The sequence below is a fragment of the Cetorhinus maximus genome, chromosome 23 (genome assembly GCF_964194155.1).
Source record: "Cetorhinus maximus chromosome 23, sCetMax3.hap1.1, whole genome shotgun sequence".
In the NCBI taxonomy this organism is placed as follows: Eukaryota; Metazoa; Chordata; class Chondrichthyes; order Lamniformes; family Cetorhinidae; genus Cetorhinus; species Cetorhinus maximus.
In genome coordinates this window covers 25,864,510-25,877,779 of record NC_135901.1, presented here as the reverse complement: position 1 = coordinate 25,877,779, position 13,270 = coordinate 25,864,510, and the positions used below count along the sequence as shown (strand labels likewise).

General features: G+C 44.6%; 3 protein-coding genes across 3 annotated transcripts in view; 1 reads left to right on the top strand and 2 right to left on the bottom strand.

The window, feature by feature from the left end:
• The window catches only part of LOC144697912 (uncharacterized), a 294,824-nt gene that overhangs the window by 200,664 nt on the left and 80,890 nt on the right, over positions 1-13,270 (top strand). Inside the window, 1 exon segment of the mRNA XM_078569873.1 lies at positions 2,176-2,622. Coding sequence (XP_078425999.1) covers positions 2,176-2,622 — 447 coding nt within the window.
• LOC144697327 (uncharacterized) overlaps positions 1-13,270 on the bottom strand; it is a 174,774-nt gene that overhangs the window by 104,744 nt on the left and 56,760 nt on the right. The window lies entirely within an intron of this gene.
• Positions 5,955-12,239, bottom strand: LOC144697339 (uncharacterized). The gene is made up of 2 exons (XM_078569327.1): positions 11,400-12,239; positions 5,955-9,802 (listed from the first exon to the last, which is right to left on the bottom strand). Exons 1-2 carry the CDS (start codon positions 11,650-11,652, stop codon positions 9,696-9,698), a joined length of 360 nt encoding a protein of 119 aa, XP_078425453.1. The 5' UTR covers positions 11,653-12,239; the 3' UTR covers positions 5,955-9,695.

The window sequence follows — 13,270 nt, the reverse complement described above, 5'->3', positions numbered from 1 at the left end:
ATTATGAAATATCTCCTTAAATATCTGCCACTGCATCTCTACTGACTTAACACTTAGTCTAATTTCCCAGTTTGCTTTGGCCACCTCTGTCTTCATACCCTCATAATTGTCCTTATTTAAGTTCAAAACACTAGTCTTAGACCCATTCTTCTCTCCCTCGAACTGAATACAAAATTCAATCATATTATGATCACTGCTCCCTTGGGGCACCTTTACTATGAGGCCATTAATTAATGCCTTCCCATTACACGTTAACAGATCCAGAATAGCCTGCTTTCTGGTTGTCTGTAGCACATGCTGCTCTAAGAAATTGTTCCGAAAACACCCGATGAACTCATCTTCCAGGTTAACTTTGCCATTCAGATTCATCCAATCTACATGTAGGTTAAAATCACCCATGATTGTTGGTGTATCTTTCTCACAAGCCCCTATTATTTCTTAAAAGCAAAAAACTGCAGACGCTGGAAATCCAAAACAAAAATAAATATAAAAATACCTGGATTATACCTGGATTAATACCTACCATTATTTCTTCCTGGATACCCGGTCCTACAGTGTGGTTACTAGGGGGCCTATAAGCTACTCCCACAAGTGACTTCCTACCTTTACTATTTCTTATCACTGCCCAATCTGATTCTACATCTTGATTTCCAGAACTAAGGTCATCGTCTCTGTTGTACTAATGTCATCCTTAACTGACAGATCTACCCATCCACCTTTTCCTAGCTTCCTGTCCTTCTGAAACATCATGTGCCCTTGAATATTCAGGTCCCAGCCTTTGCCACCTTGAAGCTATGTCTCTGTAATAGCTTTCAGATCACAATACCTCTCCCCAGTGTGTTGTTTTGGTGTCCTTAATTAAGGGGAGCTATTCCCAAGAATAACTTAGGAGCAGTTCAGAGAAGGATCACCAGGCTGGTTCCTGGAATGAAGATGTTGTCTTATGAGGAAAGGTTGGGCCTGTACTCATGGGAGTTTAGAAGAATGAGAGGTGATCTTACTGAAACCTATAAGATTCTGAGGGGGGTTGACAGGGTAGATGAAGAGAGGCTGTTTCCCCTCGTGGGGGATTCTAGAACTAGGAGAGCAGAGCCTCAAGATAAGGGGGCTCTCATTTAACATGGAATTGAGGAGAAATTTCTTCTATCAGAGGGCCATTATTCTGTGGAATTCTCTTCCCCAGAGAGTAATGGAGGCCGAGTCACTGAATATATTCAAGGCTGAGTTATACGGACTTTTGATTGACAAGAGAGTCAAGGGTCATGGGTGACAGGCAGGAAAGTGGACTTAAGGTCACAATCAGATCAACCATGATCCTATTGAATGGAAGAGCAGGCTCAATGGGCCAAATGGCCTACGCCTGCTTGTATTTCTTATGATGTTATGATCTCTGTGCTGAGGACAGAAAGCAGTGTGTATTGATCTGTCGATCAGCTTGAAGCAGCACTTTCAGGAGAATGGGGAGGGTGTATATTAGGTACAGCAGAGTGAGGATGGAGGGAGAGGGTGTGGGGCAGAGATTTACAGCTTTTGGGGAACGAGAGAGGAGAGAATGACCCATAGAAACTGGAATTGTCTGTTCTGAATTTCCATCCTGTACTGACGGTGATGACTTTCTGTAAATTCGTTTTACAGGATATTAGAAGGCGAGATTTGGAGACAGAAATCGCAAAACAAATGTCACATCACGATCTGACATCACTTGATTCGTTGGGATGTGAATACCATTGGCCATTTTAACATCAGTTTGACCGGAACAGCACCAAGTCTCACACCCAAGTGAGAGTGTTCTAGTGCACTGACTGTGGAAAGAGCTCTAACCAGTTACACTGCCTGAAAAACATCACACCATTCACAGCAGGGAGACCCTGTACACGTGTTCTGTGTGTGACGAGGCTTCAACTATTTATCCAACCGGGAGAGACACAAGGACACCAGCACCATGGAAAAACCATGGAAATGTGGGGACTGTGGGAAGGGATTCAGAACCCCGTCTGAGCTGGAAACTCATCGACGCAGTCACACCAGGGAGAGGCCGTTCATCTGCTCGAAGTGTGGGAAGGGATTCGCTCAGTCACCCACACTGCTGACACACCAGCGAGTTCACAGCAGAGAGAGGCCATTCATCAGTTCTCATTGTGGGAAAGGATTCACTAATTCATCCCTTCTCCTGAGACACCAGCGAGTTCACACTGGGGAGAGGCCGTTCACCTGCTCTGACTGTGGGAAGGTATTTAAGGATTCATCCACACTGCTGACACACCAGCGAGTTCACACTGAGGAGAGGCCATTCACCTGCTCTGACTGTGGGAAGGTATTTAAGGATTCATCCACACTGCTGACACACCAGCGAGTTCACACTGAGGAGAGGCCGTTCACCTGCTCTGACTGTGGGAAGGTATTTAAGGATTCATCCACACTGCTGACACACCAGCGAGTTCACAGCGGAGAGAAACCATTCATCTGCTCCATGTGTGGGAAGGGATTCACTCAGTCTTCAAATCTGCTGAAACACTGGCAAGTTCACTCCGGGCAGAAGCCGTTCACCTGCTCTGAGTGTGGGAAGGGATTCAGTGATTCATTTCACCTGCGGAGACACCAGGGAGTTCGCACTGGGGAGAGGCCGTTCACCTGTTCCGTGTGTGGGAAGGGATTCACTCATTCATCCACCCTGCTGGCACACCAGCGAGTTCACACAGGGGAAAGGCTGTTCACCTGCTCTGTGTGTGGGAAGGGATTCACTCAGTCTTCCAATCTGCTGAAACACTGGCGAGTTCGCTCCGGGCAGAAACTATTCGCCTGCTCTGAGTGTGGGAAGGGATTCAGTGATTCATTCCACCGGCTGAGACACCAGAAATTTCACAAGTGATTACAGGGGTTGGATTCTGCTGTTATTGCTGCTGTTAATCACACCCAGGACTGAACCATGTTCCTTCTGACAGTTGGTGAAGTGGGAGGGTCAGAGGGTTTCTTTCTACTGGACTGGCCGGTAATGAAATGAAATGATCAACAAAGGCAGATGAAGTACATTTATTTTATCCTGGATAGTAAATAGTGCTTTTCCTATATTACAGGTGTCTTATCTTGTTTTTCACCTGTCCTTGTTCTGAGGGTTGCCACACTATGAATAATCTTTCTCCACTGATTTCTATTCTCTGCTGCCCTCACTGCCTGTCCCATTGAGAGGTCAGTCCACCTTCTGATATTATCCATCTATTCCATCTTGGGTCTTCCTTGTGCACATTTTCCAGGTGTATGTTCTTGCATTACCTCTTTTTGCAAACACTCCCCTCCTGATCGCGTCACGTGTCCAAACTCTGTGAGCTTCCCTGATATCACTGCCTCAAACAAGTTCCTCTTAACACCAGCTTTCTCGAGCACCCACTTGTCCGTCCTCCTCGCCGTCCATTACACATGGAATATCCGTCTGAGGCCTTTCATTTCAAAAGCTCTCATTCGAGCCTCCTCATTCTTCTTGATGGTCCAGCTTTCACACTCGTACATTGTCACCGGCCACACAAGGGCTTTCACAAGACACATGTTTGTTGTAATCGAGATGCTGTGGCTGCTCCATACTCTGTTAAGTGAGGTCACAACGCCATGACCCTTGCTAAGTCTGGCCCAAATTTCTTTGGTGACTCTGTATCTACCACTACAGGTAGATATAAAATAAATATGTTTGTTCCTGTTCCATTGACTCTACAGCACAGGGCCAGGCCAGTCAGCTCAACTGGTCTGTGTCAGTATTTATGCTCCACATGAGCCTCCTCCCACCCCTCTTCACTTCCCCCATCAGCATATCCTTTTATTCCTTTATCCCTCATTTATGTATCTAGCTTGTCCTTAAACGTATTCACGCTATTCACCTCAACCACTTGCTGTGGTAGCGAATTCCACATTCTCACCACTCGCTGGGTAAAGAAGTTTCTCATGAAATCCCTATTTGGATTATTGAACCCCTTTATAATCTTAAACTCTTCAGTCAGGTCACAGTGCCAATGATTGTATTTTGGGTGGATCCCATGGAATCCCCATTGGATCAGCTTCCCTGGTGAGTTAGTCTGCCTGGTTATTACCATCAACCTCTTCACTAACCCTGCTGCTGATGTACCTTCACCTTGCAAATAGTAATTTGTCCTGGACACATACCAGCATATCCCAGTTCTCCACCCTGGGATTCCCTGTATGAACAGGGTGGTATGTGTTTTCAGACAGAATGTCCCAGTTTTCCACACTGGGATTCTCAGTATGAACGGGGTGAGATGTGTTTTGAGACAGGATGTCCCAGTTTTCCACACTGGGATTCTCAGTATGAACAGGGTGTGATGTGTTTGGAGACAGGATGTCCCAGTTCTCCACCCTGGGATTCTCAGTATGAACAGGGTGGGATGTGTTTGGAGACAGGATGTCCCAGTTCTCCACCTTTAAAGGGACAAAGAGAGGACCAGATGGATAGAACGGTGATGCTTTATGACATCAGTGCAGTGCCTGGGATCTAACCTCCCTGAACCCTGCTCGATATTGGCTGGGAGAGTTTGATGGGACAGTGCAGAGGGAGTTTTACTCTCTTATTAAAACCGTGCTGTACCTGCTCTGTGGCACTGTTTGATGTGGCACGTTATGGAAGCTTTTCTCTTTATCTAGCCTGGGCTGTACTTGCCCTGGGTGTGTTTGATGGGACGATTTAGAGGGAGCTTTGCTCACTATTTAATTCTAACACTCGTTGGACCTACCTTGGGAATATTTGATGGGAAAGTGTAAAGGGATCTTTACTCTGTTTCTAACATGTGTTGTACCTGCCCTGAGTGAATTCCACATTGGAACAGGCACATTAAATTCTCTCACCTTGAGAAATGCTTTAAAAGACTAAAGTAGTTAATTCACAAAACATTCGTAATGGAGAGAGGCTGTTTAAATATCCTGTGTATGGAAAGAAATGAGACACCAGTGAGTTCATCTGTGACTGCGGATGTTGGATTCTGCTGTGATTCATCTCATTCAGGCCTGTGCCATGTCAGAGTTCCAGTGAACTTGAATATCTGTGAGACTTTTAAAATTAATTTTATTGATTTAATTGATTCGTGCATCTCAATGGCATCAGAGAGATCAACCATTATTTACTATTTGGGATTTTCAATGTCAGGGTTTTTGCCCAACAATCCCCGCAGAAGGAAATGTGCCCTGTTCACTCCACACAAGCTCAGTGTGTAGGTGCAGTGCTGGACAGTATCTGAAGCATGCCCTGTGTTGCTTTGACCAGAACCATGCAAGTGCTGGATGCGCTCTTCAGGCAGGTGAGCTGGTGGCATGCAGGGGATCAAGGCTTTAGAAAAACCTGGTGAAGGCCACAGGACCTGAATAAGAACCTGCAGGGCCCACATTTGCCACTCTGGGGCTTTTTCCCAGGAACAGGCCCAGGTTGATGGCTGCCATCTTGCTTCAGGAAGTAGCCCAGCAAATGCGTGGCCATCTTGGTAAGGGAACAGGGAGTGGGCGGGGCTTCAGGGTTGCAGTGACCAGGAGAGAAAATTATTGAGTCATTGATTTCATTACCAGTCTGCACACAAGTGAGAACTGAACCCAGCCAGAGTAGTAGGAGGGAGAAAACTGGGAGTGGAGGAGAGGAATGGTGCAGATGGCACATTAAGTTTGGTTCTCATCACAAGGAGTAAAGCACCAAGACACACACCCAAGTGAGAGTGTTCCAGTGCACTGGCTGCGGAAAGAGCTTTAACCAGTTGCACAGCCTGGACAACATCACACCATTCACAGCAGAGAGAAACCGTACACATGTTTTGTGTGTGGACCAGGTTTCAACTGGGTATCCAACTTCGAGAGACACAAGAACACTGACAACATGGAGAATATGTGAAAATATGAGGACTGTGGGAACTCAATTATCCAAGCTGGAAAGTCATTGGCAAACTCACACAGGGGGGAGGCCATTCACTTAACCTGTCTGCTGGAAAGGATTCACTTAGTCATCTCGCCTGCTGTTACACCAGCAAGTTCACACACGGGAGAGGCTATTCACCTGCTGTGTGCATGGGAAAAGAATCAGTCAGTCATTTACCAGCTTCCTATGTTGAAATAAATTTGATAATGGATCCACTGCTTTTCAGAGATCTCTGGATTAATTTCAAATTGTAACAGGATGTTGGCCTCTAAAAGGCTAATTATACATTGTGTTCTTACACAATTATCTGGACCCAGACCCCTTCAAACAAGCTCAGAAAGTAGGAAACAATGGGTCGTTGTTTAATGTTTATTTCTATTACACAAGTGACTACATACTGAGACTATGAGATTACTGTATACTCATGGGAGGAATCATCAGAAAGAGTTGTGAGTGCGATCAGCACATCGTTCTAATCTGGTTACCCTGGTCAAAGTTAGACCAGGTCAAGGGCCCCAAGCTTTTGTGCATTGAACCATTTTTGTTTTAGTAAGGTCTTGCTAACTTGATAACAAATATCAACATCTTCTGTTTTTGTAAATTAAAATGGAAAAAGATCAATCTAATGAACTCATCTTGTAAATAATTTAATCCTCTTTAAGTGAGTCTGAGAGATAATGTCATTTCTTTTGTCACAGTTTGTGCCTGAAAATCCCATCTCTTTCTGAGAGACTTAATAATGTCTTTGTATTGAGTTCATCCCCTGACCCTCTGGCTCAGTGTCGAGAACATACATTATCTGTCCTTTCAGATCATTGATCTATTCCTGTCTAATCTTATCCTTAATAGGACCTTCTGCTTCTATTACAGATTCATACCTTTGAGAAATGTTTAATAAAGCTATTAGAATTATTCAGATATTCCTCACCTGGCCTCCCTGTCTACATTCCCCACCTCGAGGCTCAAGAATGATCTTCCTTTTGTTGATTCAAAGCTTTACTCTTGGTCAGTGCAAACATTTCCATTATATTCTTTCCCCTTGTAATCTGTCTTTGGATTCTCTTCATCAACCAGACCATGAACATTAAGGGAAATTAGCATCATCGGTAATACCAAGAGGATATTAGAGGCAGTGATTATCCAGGGATGTTGTCCTGTATTTCACACTATCTGCAAGTGGGGCTGATCACCCAGTGTAACAATGAACCACTCAATGTTAACATTAGGAGGGTGAATTTAATGTGTTTAATTCTATCCTGATTGTTTTAAAGTCTGTTTCTCTATGGAGCACTGATAACATAAAAAGTCTCATTCTACTAACCACATTAATCACTTTATGTTGTTGTGTTGTTGAGTTCCTGGGCATGTCTGGGACTCATTCCTCAGAGCAGGTTCACCATACATTTCCACATGTTAATTACTTCACATGTAGCAAATCACATTTGCACACTCACACCAGTATCCCAACATCATGCTACACATGCAGTATGATACAAGCCACTCTTGACTTTCAGGTAATCTTACCAAAAGATCAAGAGGGTGTCTGACGATCTTGGCTTATCTCCCACTGCAATGCCTCAGGTAGTGGCCAGACTATTAAATGCAGTTTCCTTGAAAAGTTCAGAGGCAAGGATACTAACATCTTCAACAAAACACTATCAATTTACTAGTCTCATCTACACTTTCCTTTCTTCCATTTAAATGTACATTGATACCAGATTAATCTATTCTCTTGAACTATACCCAGGATGAGTTATTCCAACTTCCATTTGTTGGTATGATTTTCTGTCTTTTATTCTAAGTGGGCCATCCCATCAATTACCATTCTATCTCATTCATGAGCCCTGGAGGAACTTTACTGTCCAATTCAATATTCATGTAGTATGGCATTTTTACATCAGAGATGGAAATACTTACAATTCAGTTTAGACCTAACTCCCAAATCTCCCATTATCAAACATTTTGTCTTGAAAGACAGCAAGTGGGATAAATCCAAATCTTTAAAAGGCAAAGTCTTTAGTTCAAACTGTCACAGTGGGACAGGGGTTAACGTCTTCGCTTGTTTGCAGAAAGTTGGAGCAAATGTTCTCAAATGTGCACAATTGTGTCAACTTTACATAACTTTTCTTTTCAGATCATAGATGAACCAAACACCATTTTTGTTTCTCCAAGCTCTTTTGTTCTCTCTTCAGATTACTGTTACAATCCCAGCTGATGTTAAAACTTGACAATAAGATCCCAGAGTGAATCCTGGTTTGACAGATCCTAAATTTTTTTGAAGAAACTGTGAAGGAAAGTTCGTCAACAGGAGTCTGTTGATGAACTTCTAATGCAAGGAATAAACTAGTTACTAAACAGGAAAAAAAGAACTATATTACACCAGACAAAAAGGTTGGAAAGATCTCAATACCAACAAAAGAAGACACTTCAGATTGATGTTATTCCTTTACCCCAGAAATATCTTTACAGACACATAAACTACTGAAGAGTTACCACTAGCTTGACACAAAATCTTCTCACTTGGGACTGGCACAGTTGCAAACAGTTTTCTTCCGGTGAATTCCTGAACATTCACTCGATGCTTATCACGCAACTTGTATCTCTCCCCGAGACACCCAAAAATTGCACTTTAAACTCATTGCTTCTTCAACTGCAAAATGAACAAATTAGTTCCCTAAACTCCACCTTCCAGTAGCACCTCTGCTAAACTGATCACTTTACTGAGTTCTATAACTGATTATTCAGTTAACTACTGTCCCCAAAGGCCTTGCAATTTTTCTTATCAAAGAGCTTAAAATTCCTGTCCTATCTCTTTGACGCACTCTGAATTTTCAATGACAGATGCAACCAAAGCAGATTCCATGGATTGCTCCAGAACCCACCCAGACATTTGTCACATTGTGAGCCAACCAATTCCACTGAAACTTTGTCTTTCTCATGAGGGTTTCTAATCTCCACATCTGAAGATCTAACCTTGGAATTCTTTCCAAAAGTCACTCCCACTCGGGCAGTTTCAATAATGGCCCACCTCACAGGGTTTCAATATCTCCTGAGATTCCTTTCCCCTGGATTCTCGAGTAAACTCAAGCATCACATTCCAAGCACAATTTCAGATCTTTGGCTGTGTCAAGCAGAACACCACTGCTTCAAAGAGGTACCCAAGTCACCGACCTTCAGCTGCCTTCTCAGATCTTCAGGGCTTCTCTCAAGCCCACTTCACTACAAGTCTGCTCACTGCAGCTCCTTATTTAACTCTGAGCCTATTTATCTGCTCCTTTGCTTTACCTCATTTAAGGGGACCTATTCATGTCCCCTATCTTCATCCCTTACCTGGGACTACTTTTTGGGATTTCTCCCTGGTTTGGGAACTTCTCCCTCTCCCCCTTCCGTGTCCTGCTCCCTGGCACACCAAGATAATGGCGCTCCATCTCAGGTCATCTGACATGCATTTCCGAACTGGAGTTCCTGACCTCTGAACCAAAGGTGAGTTGAGCTTTCATCACACGCCTTTGCAAATGACTGTAATATAAATGAAGAAAATTAAAACTAAATAAGTTAGCAGTCATAGGTTAACAAATGCTTTCAACCTTCTTAGACCAAAAAGAGTCAAAGAGGGTGGAGCTCCCTACAGCTTGTAAGTTCCGGATCATAACTTCAAGGCTGAAGCTTTTCTTTAGGGAATCCAACTTTTCGGTGCCTTTTATAATTCTACAAGTAAATTGTGATTCATGCTAAAAGGTTTACTTTCACTCAGTAATTATAACGTTTCACTTTTCTCAGCACGTAAGCTGGCAGCATTTTAAATCCCAATTGTACGCTTCTCTTGTAGCTGGTGTATGGAGAAGGTAATTTCCACTGTAGATCTGCCAGCACAGAAACTGCACTGTGTTCCTGGATACACTCGGTCTGCAAAAAGATAAAGTGTTTAAGCATGACCGTAGTGTAGGTCTTCCCTGTGACGCTAAGGAGTGAGATGCCTCTCTAATTGTTGCAATCTCCACTCTCACCTTTGTTTTTGTATATTGTGATGACTTCTGCATCATGCAAGTCCTGTGGAACAGATGCTACCTTCCAGAGAAGGAGGTGCTCACAAAACCTGGGACTTCCTGTACCTGAGCAGTTTGCTTGGAACTCCATCCTGGCCGGGTGCTTTCCTGCTTGCTAAGAATAATTGGGCTGGTCAAGCTCAAAAGATACAGGTTCTTTATCCAACTCAAACATGATGGGAAGCTGCAGGAGAGAGACAAACAGACTGGGAAATGTCTGTCTTACGGGGGTACAGCTCACAGTAGTGTTCAGCCCTGTGGGATATCTGTTTACTTTTGTCAGTGAGTACTTCACCATCTGTGATTTCAGGGGTCAACTTTGGTGATGGTCGGACCAAGTGCCCTTTTGATCCCATCATACATTGCACATAGATTTCCATTGTCACTGGCAATTTGGATTTCTTGACATAGGCTGATCCAGTGTTTTTATACTGTATCTCCCTGTCTTTTGCACAATCATCTTGGCTACTTTCAAGTTGTGCATTGCTCTAGCTGTTGGGTTTATGTTGTGCATCAGGTAGGCTTTGCTTTTTGCTTCAATGACAGATGTCATCTCTGCTGAGTCTTTGTTGTGGGTTCCACCTTTACCAAATGTTGCTGCTGCTGTGTCAGAAATGATTGAACTCAGCGATTTCCAAGCTTCAACAATATCAATATTGATTGATGAAGCTTTTCTTGATGTGCCTGTAAAAGATTTCACTATTTTGTTTAACGTTCCTTATTAATTTAATTTCATAATGAAGGTATCACTAAAGAATGTGCAAGTCAGTAAGAATTGTCAGCAAGGATTAATCAGCACTTTATAACTGGAGATGTTCATCACTGGAACCTTTCTGACACTGAATTGTAGATTTTGCATCAAATATCAATTTAGGATTGAAGTAAAATCCAAAATTTTATTGTAAACTAGTTCCCGGGGAGAGTTCTTGTATTCAAGGGAAAGACCACAAATGGTGCTTTTAAAAACGGACATTGCAGCCCTGAAAGTCAGTGACATCTCCAGAATATTAAACTCCAGCCAAGGTTGTTAACATCAGCAGAAACAAACCTAATATTGCCAGACTATCAGTCCTAGGTGTGATTCACAGCAGCAATAACAGCAGAGTCCATCTCCTGCAGTCACTTGTGAACCCGCTTGTGTCTCAGCAGGTGTTGTGACTGAGTGAATCCCACCCCACACAAGGAGCAGGTGAATGGCCTCTCCCCAGTGTGAACTCGCTGATGTGTCAGCAGTTGAGATGACCAACAGAATCCCTTCCCACACATGGAGCAGGTGAATGGCTTCTTCCCAATGTGAGTGCGTTGATGCTCATTGAGGTCAGTTGACTGCCTGAAACTCTTTCCACAGGAAGTACAGCTGAATGGATTCTCCTTTGTGTGCATTCGGTGGTGTGACTGGAGGGCAAATACATGAGTGAATCCCTTCCCACACACGAAGCAAATGAACAGTCTCCCACCTGTGTGAATTCGCTGATGTTCAGTGAGGATGGATGAAGACTTGAACCTCTCTCCACAGGTTGTGCAGCTGAACGGTTTCTTCTCAGTGTGAACTCGCTGGTGTGACCGAAGGCCGGATGACTGAGTGAATCCCTTCCCGCACACAGAACAGCTGAACGGCTTCTCCCCAGTGTGAATGCGTCGATGGATTTCCAGCCGGGATGAATAGGTGAATCCTTTACCACAGTCCTCACATTTCCACGGTTTCTCCATGGTGCCGGTATTTTTTGTGTCTCTCCAGGTTGGACAATCAGTTGAACCTTGTCCACATACACAACACGTGCACAGTTTCTCCCCACTGTGAATGATCTGATGTTTCCCCAGGCAGTGTAACTGGTTAAAGCTCTTTCCACAGTCAGTTCACTGGAACACTCTCCCTCAGGTGTATGTGTCTTAGTGATTTTCCAGTCACGTAATGTTTGAAACATTTCCCCACAGACAGAACAAACATTTCTCCTTCCACATTGAAAGGCTAATGTTATTCAGGTCCTGATGAATCGAGTGACTCTGTCAGACCATGCTGTGATGTTAGGTTTGAGCTTCCTGCCTGTAACTCCACCCGTTCTAATACCCTGGAAAAGGAGTTTACAAAACTCATCAGTGTAAATACAGGATAGAAATTCTCAACAGACAAACCTAGTTTCTATGGAACATGCTATCCTCTTGTTCCTGCAAAGCAGTAAATCCTCACCCTACACAGTCTCCCTCCTCCCCGTGCTGGAATCCAAACCCCAGAGTGACCAACTGTACAGTATTTTACAGCATTCCTCCGTATTTGAGAGTCAACTGTCCTGGTGCCGGAACACTATTTGTCCCACAAATTGGAACCTTCTGGTCGCACCCTACCGTCTACTGCTTCTGCGTTCAAACATCTCCTGCAGCTATTTCCCCCCATCACCCCCACCCCCGCCCCACCAACTCTGGCAGCACCCCACACAGCATCCCACCACCGACTCGTATGGACTCCCACGGCAGGCTGTCCCTCAATTTTCTCCATGAGAGTTGGTCATCCTGCCAAACACATCACACCATTCCTTTCCTCACTCCCAGTTTTATCTCTCTCTCTCTACTCTGGCTGGGTTCCGTTCTCAAGCCTCTGTGCAGAGTGAGAATATCATCAATGAATCAATCATTTTCTCTCCTGGTCACTGGGACCCTGAAGCCCCGCCCACTCTTTGTTGCTTCACCAACATGGCCGCGCATAACGTTAAAATGCAACAAACGCGGGGCCTGCAGGTTCTTGCTGGGGGTTTGGGGCCTCCAGCGGGTGTTTCTGAATCCTCCCCGCCCACCTCCCAGGGTTTCGTTCCTTCCTTCCTTCCCACAGATCAGATTCCTCATTGATTTGAGCCCAAAGTGTAACCTCTTATTTATTGTCCCCCATCCTCTGATGTGAACCATCCTCCACTCGCTGACCCAGGATGGCGGCCGTTAACCTGGGCCTGTTCCCGGGAGGGAGAAGCCCCGCAGCTGCAAACCAGGAGCTGATAATTATTCATAACGGTTACTCCAGCTCACAATGCCCGGGGAGTGATTGACGGGAGGGTCGGACAAATAGGAAGAGGGGATGCGGCTGGAGGCCGGAGTGATAAAGCCTGGTCCTCCAACCAATCGGAGTGAATGAGGGGCGGGGCTGATCCCAGAACGCCCTCATTGTCTCCGCAGGCGCCCCGGCTGCAACATTATCCCGGATAAAGGTGGCGGCCGTTAACTGGGGCCTGTCTCGGGGAAAAGCCCGAGCAGTTGTAGCCGGTTCAAATACCATACGCGAGCTTCGTATTCGGGACTTGCAGCCTACACGAGGTGTTTATGAATCCTCCCAACCCACCCG

Bases quoted from the DNA above. Each gene is read 5' to 3' on its own strand.
- LOC144697339 (XM_078569327.1), bottom strand. From the start codon at position 11,652: ATGGAGAAACCGTGGAAATGTGAGGACTGTGGTAAAGGATTCACCTAT. The intron at 9,803-11,399 runs GTGGGAGACTGT...ATCTTTTTGCAG, and splicing joins ACATCAGCGAATTCACACAG to ACCGAGTGTATCCAGGAACA.